The sequence below is a fragment of the Bremia lactucae genome, linkage group LG9 (assembly GCF_004359215.1).
Source record: "Bremia lactucae strain SF5 linkage group LG9, whole genome shotgun sequence".
Classification (NCBI taxonomy): domain Eukaryota; phylum Oomycota; class Peronosporomycetes; order Peronosporales; family Peronosporaceae; genus Bremia; species Bremia lactucae.
In genome coordinates, this window is record NC_090618.1 from 1,356,397 (window position 1) to 1,363,679 (window position 7,283).

At 46.7% G+C, this 7,283-nt stretch overlaps 3 protein-coding genes across 3 annotated transcripts; all 3 read left to right on the plus strand.

Moving 5' to 3' along the window:
• Positions 1–318, plus strand: CCR75_000832 (uncharacterized protein; the record flags this gene model as incomplete). The annotated part of the gene is made up of 1 exon (XM_067958938.1): positions 1–318. One exon carries the CDS (start codon positions 1–3, stop codon positions 316–318), a length of 318 nt encoding a protein of 105 aa, XP_067819583.1.
• A 1,280-nt stretch (positions 319–1,598) lies between these two features.
• Positions 1,599–1,934, plus strand: CCR75_000831 (uncharacterized protein; the record flags this gene model as incomplete). The annotated part of the gene is made up of 1 exon (XM_067958937.1): positions 1,599–1,934. One exon carries the CDS (start codon positions 1,599–1,601, stop codon positions 1,932–1,934), a length of 336 nt encoding a protein of 111 aa, XP_067819549.1.
• Positions 1,935–4,277: 2,343 nt separating this feature from the next.
• Positions 4,278–4,496, plus strand: CCR75_000830 (uncharacterized protein; the record flags this gene model as incomplete). The annotated part of the gene is made up of 1 exon (XM_067958936.1): positions 4,278–4,496. One exon carries the CDS (start codon positions 4,278–4,280, stop codon positions 4,494–4,496), a length of 219 nt encoding a protein of 72 aa, XP_067819585.1.
• Between the last annotated feature and the right edge of the window lie 2,787 nt (positions 4,497–7,283).

A 7,283-nucleotide genomic window follows, 5' to 3' on the forward strand; every position in this document is an offset into this window, starting at 1 on the left:
ATGTTTCAACTCCGAGATGCGCTAGGCTTGAAAGAGTACACGACGCCACTGACGGGCAACTGCTGTTACTATGCTTTGGCAGAAGCAGCGACACAGCAACCGATTACGAATAAACAATCGCAAGTTAATGTAGTCAAAATGACGGAGAAAATCAAACGCAGCATCCAGGCAGCAGCCCAATTACCTCTCAAATTGGACTTCCCGTCCATCGCGAGAAAGGACGTGCCCAAACGTCTCGGGAGGTGGAAGACAAACCGGGCCGCATGGAAAACGGAAGCTAAACTACCGTTTCCGACAGCAACATCCTCAAACCAATAATGGCTCAATACAGCGGTGCGCAGAGAGCTCACGCTCAAGCGGCTGATCAAGACGTCGCTAAAACCCCATACAGTCCTTCGATGGCTTGACAACGCGACACATGCAGCTCTCACATAGAGAACGTGTGAGCAAATCACAACAAGAACTATAAAGGAGACTCACAAGCAGTGCAAAAACGAAAAGCGCATGGACTGGCTCGGAGCTGGCTCAAGCGGATCGAGCTATGCTTGAACGCTCAAACGCACTTAGTAGTTTTAGGAACTAGGAAGGACTGGTCACTACTGAGGAACGAGGACTACATAGGCCACCGAGATACTGCCCTACTACATTAACACGAAGCAGGACAGGAACCTCATCAGCCGTCTGATACTTTACAGCTTCATCTACAGGGTGGAAAAAGCAGTATTGCGGGCACACCAAAACCGCAGATCGCGTCAGCAACCCAAGACCTCAAAAATCTTGGGAGATCTGTAAGAACACGAAGAAGTTGCAACGGCGTTTAAAGGCCGGCACGCAGCAAACCATTGAGATAAATTTGCAGCGCTTATAAACAATGTGGGCGAGATCTCAACAGAGATTGTCGCGTCCAGGTGTAAAAGGCACAGCACGCTCCCCCCATATGCAACAACCTCATGACCAGGATCTGTTCGAAGCACTGCACATGTTCAAAGATGAATTCTTTGCCAGCAAAAAAATATCAAAACCAAAACTGATCTCACAAAACCAAACAACAGAAATTACCTCGGAAAACGTCTGCGGCTTTGGTTGGCTGGATGCCTTCAAGCAAAGAAGAGAAACCACACGTGTGACGTCATAGCGTTGCAATAAACAAGAGTTATGTCATACGATGGAACGGCACGCTTGTAAATGGCGTGGCGAAGACGATGGGGTCAATTGGACTCGGCAAGCAAGTCAGCGTACTTCAGTGTAGACGCCTCAGGAGTACGAGGAGTCGTAGTCCTTTTCAACCCTAGGACTCTAATACACACCACGCAGATAGCAACTGAAACATGGAGCATCAGACTACGGGTTGTCAAGTCAGCATCTATGGTCTGGACGTGTGTATACGCGCCTGGCCGATCCGCAGCGCAAATCAACTACTTCCGCAGCATTTACATGGTGCTCACGCCGCACAGAGAAAACCTGGCGTTCATCGGGGATTACAATTGCGTCATAGACACAAACAAAGCAGATGAGGCCCTGGCAGGCTATCCAGAAACACCTGTGAAACTCAGCACTCCATACACTTTTGGAAGATCTTGATCTAGTAGACGCCGCCGATGTCATGCGACTGGACACTACAGACACCGGAAGAGGCAAGCCGTCGGAGCTCTTCACGTACTAGGCTGGGAGGTCTGCAAGCGGGATCGACCAAATTTATCCATCAAACGACAAAGGCAGCCAAGTATAATATGTGGCAACACGAGTACCGCGCAGAAAAACCGACCATCAAGAGGTCACGGCGATTTTTTATGCAACGAAAGCAGTCTCGGAACGACATACTCGCCCGTGTTCCTACCCGATCAGATCCACAAGACGGCTGCACGACTAAGCAGATCATCGGCGCGAAAATCGGTTTTGCAGTCGTAAAAGATAATGACACGCTGGATAAATGAATCACTTTTAGACGAAGTAGAAATCACAATAAAGTCCTTCAAAAGAGGCAAAGCCGGAGGTTTAGACGGACAGACAAACGATTTTTACAAGGACCTGAGCGACACACACTCAAGCGCTAGTCGACGAATTCAACAGGTTTCTCACAGGTGGGCGAACTCCCACAGTCTTTCAAAGCAAGAATGGTGGTTCCTTTCCTGAAGAACGAAGGTTAAAAAAAACGTTTGACAAATGTCCGATATCAATGCTCGCAACCGGATACAAGGTGTCTGGGGCTGTCATGGCCAGGAGGACTTCAGTCAGGACTGGGTGAAGTACTGGGGGAAGATCAACAGGGCTTCATCAAGACCAGACGCATAGAACGATTAATTGTGCATATGCAGGCAGCCTTGAACACAGCCGAACACGATGATCACAAGAGCGAGGACGAGTCTCCAGGGATAGTGCTACTTGACTTCATGAAAGCCTTCGACATGGTGAACAGGGAGAGCATGCTGGCAGTAATGGAAGCACTCGGCTTCAAAAGCCCTTTCGTCAACGTGATCAGGCGCCTACGCACATACACAACACCTACCTTCCTAGTCAACGGCGAGCTGCCGCAGTCGCAAAGACTGCTGTCGGGAATAAGGAAGGGGTGCCCTTTGGCCCCACTCCTTTTCGTCATAGCAATTAAACCGCTGGCTCTAGCAATACATGTTAGCGAATATGGGGCATCACCATCTCGGCAAATTCAAGAAGACACGCCATCTTGACGTTTGTCGACGACAGTCTTCGTGGAAATAGGAGCAGATGTCGAGAAGCTTCAGATCCTACTGGACAAGTGCACAGAAATCACCGGTTTATGTTTATAGCTCAAAGAGGCTTGTACATCCCGCTTAGAACGGTGAGACCGACAGCATCCATGCGAGGGTACCTGGTACTAAAACCAGCGACAACCAGATACCAGAAACTTGGGAATCCAAGTAGGTACGGACGACACCAGAGGCGCTAACTGGAAGGACCGAGTACGACGGATCAAAGTGCGACTCTCAATTGCAGCAGCGGTCGCAAACTCGGTACCACTGCACATAGTAACTTACAACGCAATAATGCTCCCATCGGTACTGTTCACAGCCGCCCGACACCAAAGGTCCTCATAAAGCTTGAACGCCTAAGAAAAGTTTCGCAAGCATTGCCACTCGCAGCTCTCAGTAGTTGCTGCAATTTACGTGGAGTGAGTTTCGATGGCGTGATGTTGTGGCGCTCGGCTTGAGTTGAGTTAACCGCACATGCAAGTTGCTGCCAGGCGTCTGTGCGTCCACAGCATCGTTTGTTCTGCTGACTGCCTCTTGGTTCCGATCGAATAGAGATCAGGCCTACGCCCCCCGCCATTCTTGGTGTGTGGAGGAGACCTACGTTGATTTTGTGCCGCGACAGGTCGTCGGATGCTCTTCTTCTCCAAAGGACACGGTCGCAGAGCAAATCGAAAAAAGCAGACCTAGGTGGTGTTCTCGAACAAGATCCGCGCAAGCGAAGACGAACAAGCGACAACGGAATAGCATGGAGGAGACCTGCACACAAGAGCACACAATTACGCGATCAGCTATTAATTGATGCCAAGTACTCAAGCAAAAAACCAAGATGCAAATCGACCTAGACGCGAATTGGCCTAAAAATTGGGCAACATGCATCCTGGTCATGATAGTCTGCTCACCAAAGCTCAAAATCGGCTCGACGATGAAACTGAAGGCGCACCTCGAGCTGAACAGCAATAATGCCTACGTAACAGCTGCTTGACAAATGGCCGACAAGACACAATTGTAGGATGGAGTAAAGCAGGTAAACATGCGATCACGCTGAAACGCTCGCAGCAGGTGCCGCTGTGGGAGATCCAGAACAGAACATCTTGTGACGCCGACAAAGACCTGCTAAAGCTACAGTGATCGTGCCACCTTCATGGCCTAGCCTTTTATCCGACTCCACTAGTGTGTGCGCACCCATTACTAAAAAACTTAAGCTCGAAGCCGACCCTAATCATACAAGCGCTTGACAACATTAAAAGGCGCATGCTTCAACGTTTAGAAGCAAAGGATCTATCTGTAGTGGTTCTCAGGCTAGAGAGAGCAGCAGCCAAGTGTGCTTGGTCAGACGATGATGCAAAGGCGAAACCTGGAGGACATTTGGCGCCAACGAGGCATAACGACGGCGTGCCAAAGCTGGGTTGAGTACAGAACGACGCTTCATCAGCTAAAAAGAAGGGATCCAGTCGCGAGCATGCCAAGCAGACGCAAGGTGCGCACACACTTGAAACGACGGCTTACATCTTGTGGACATGCCCAAGAGCAAGCGACACCCGGAGATAATTCATGGAACGATGGACCGGCAAGGTAACCACAGACACGGATCTGCTATTGCCCCACTTAGCTCGAAGCTTGGCCCCGCCTCCAAGGACGAAAATAAAGCAACTAGTGGTAGCACAGTACGGCATACACTTGCAAGAGCACAAAAAAGCGACCGAGATCATCTGGAAGATGCTAGAAACGTACAAGCGAAGACAACAGCGAGAATTGTCAAGGCAAGAGTAAGGAGAGTAGCAGCATTAGCCAATGAGCTATCCTGGGTAACCTGGAACCATGTCAGACGTGAACGCAACAAGATAGCAGACACGCTAGCAAACTACGCCATGGGCGCAAATGCAAGCGTCACGATGACCAGAAACAACACAAGCAGCCAGCAAGCCAAGTTCAACGCAATCGCGGCCTTGGTAAGGAGCGACACTTGTGGGGAAACCCCAAACAGAAGAAACAGACGGATCCAAGACAGGATCGTGATGTGCCAGGGAGTCTTGGCCTAGAATCTCAATGAACTACCTTTCTTCTCTTCTTCTAGAGCCACAATCTTCACAATATTCCTTGTCAATATATAGGATGCTTGTTCATTCAATCACTCATCCAACGTTTACATCAAACTTGACAAAGACAGTTGCTACGTACAGCATTTCGATAAGCTTCTCCCACCAGCTCACAGAACATATAACCCATTTGAAGAGCTCTTAAAATCTGCACAATAGTTTGCATTCATTGAAGGCTGCGACAAAGGAGAATGTAAAATCGAATTATACAGAGTACTCAAGGCACGAATTTCAACTTTTCGAATCCAAAAAAAAGAATAGGTCAAATCCTACTCAGGAGAATCGACAGCGTAAAGCTTCCACTAAGTTAATTGACTGCCCATTTTTGTGCTCTACGCTACAATGTATGAACATGATTCAAAATGGAAGTACTTGTGAAGAAGGGTCAAGAAGACCATGAAAAATAAAGAAAAACATTGTAGCACAAAAACTTACTATGGAGGCAAAACCAACCATTCAAATGACCCTCCAATCAAGAACTAGACCTAGCGAGGCAAGAATAGCTCTTGAACTGCAAGATATGCAAAGCGCTGCTGCGTCACGGCACCCGGCACGTAAGCTCGCTGCTCCGCCAGCGGCAATCTTGCCGTTTCTTTCACTTGCGTCACTCTACTTTTAACTACGCTTGCGACTCCTCGAACTTTGAAGCAACTATCTGGAGGCGGTACGAGAGCGTTCATAAAATAGAGCTATGACATTTACAATGAAAAGTAAAGTCCGAAATTGTTATTTCCATAACATTTGTAAAGATATAAGCAGTTAATATCTTTACAGAAGTTGTGGGAATAATAAATTTAGTTTACGAGTTTAAATGTATTATTCTTAAAAAAAAGTTGCGGGATCAATACTTTAAGTAGGAGCGGTTTAAATTTAAATAAAAAAATTATTAATAATTGTGGGATACCCTAGTAGAAATATAAAGTAACTTTGTTATCTTCCTTTCTAAAAGATATTTTATGTTTTATCCCTCTTCTGACACCGTACTGGGGAAAAATAAATCGCGCTTGTAAATGTTCGAGGACCTTCCGACGTGAATCTTAATAACCTGCCAAACAACGTGGAACCGTCGGCTGAGACGGCATACATCAATTTGTTTACATGTTCTCTCTAGGTTCTAACGGCGAAGTTGACCAACGCGACTAGGACGCTTTATTACAGCTCGAATGGTTCAATGCATAGCTAATTACGAGTGAGGTCACCTTCTGTGGCTTTGTTAGGACTTAAGCAAATGTAATCCAATGTGAACACATGACACGAGACGATTGGCCCAGTTCTGCAGCATTAGGAAGACGCTACAGTCGCTAGAATACCTGCAAGTATCAATCTCAGCTCAGGCTGTGATCGTTGTGACCCGCGCGTCTGATAGCAACAACTGGTATTTTGCTGAAAAGTCATGCAGTTTACGGCTCATTGCTTTTGTGGTTGCTAAAGTGCTGGAAGAGTGGAGTCAAGACGCTTGTCCAAGGAACCATCAGATAACGTCAAGTCCATTTGCGAGATATGAGCTCGTGTTTGCACATGAGAAACCTCATTCTGAGACTGAAGATGAGATACTCCTGTACGAAGCATTTTCGACTTGAAATGGAGAATAATAAAGCCACTGATATTTGGCCGTCGGGGAGTGCGAGTCGAAAGTGTTCAAGTATTTGCCGCTTTTTGACCTCGTCACGACACGCACCGAGAGCTTATTTAGCATTAGCGTGTTTGTCTTGTCCAAGCACCAAACTCTCAGGGACGTTATTTACTTCGATCTACGTCAAACGCGTTTTTCTTGGCAAGAGTCGACAAAACGGATGGCCAAGAGTTACTGACAATACCATCAGCATGGCCGCAGAAAAATGCCAATTACGATCACTACTTGAATCCTTCAAACATTAACCAACCGTCTTCTATGGTCCGCATGGATTCTATGACAAATGGCCGTTTGTCATCGAGTCAAGCACCAAAACCGAGTTAACACTACACCATTAATATTGATCATCGCCAGCCTTAACGTTTTTTTATTGGGACCGTAAAGTCTTTTTTTTCCACTAAGGTTATGGTTATGGGACCAAAAAAAAGCTCACAATTACACACCCGAGACATTTGAGACGAGCCACATAGCCTGCATATGGTGATCGAGGTGCTCTTAAATGCGAATATTAACATTTGAGGATATTGTTACAGCAGTTGTGGTGTGGTTTATTCGATTTCAATGGCCACATATACAGTCCATAAAGTAGTCCAGCGTTACTGTTTACAGGCACATACGATCAGCGATACTTAAACTTCTTGGTACTTCATTCTAAATCGAGACCAAAATTGATTTGCTACACCTAAACCTAGTGTTGTACCGTTTATGGTTTTCCTCGTACAGTACTTAAAATAAAGGCTTTAGTGAAGTGCTGCGAGACAATTCGGGTAGGACATGAACACAAAAAGCGAACCTACAAGCAGAATGTTATCTTAAGACAGGCAGCTG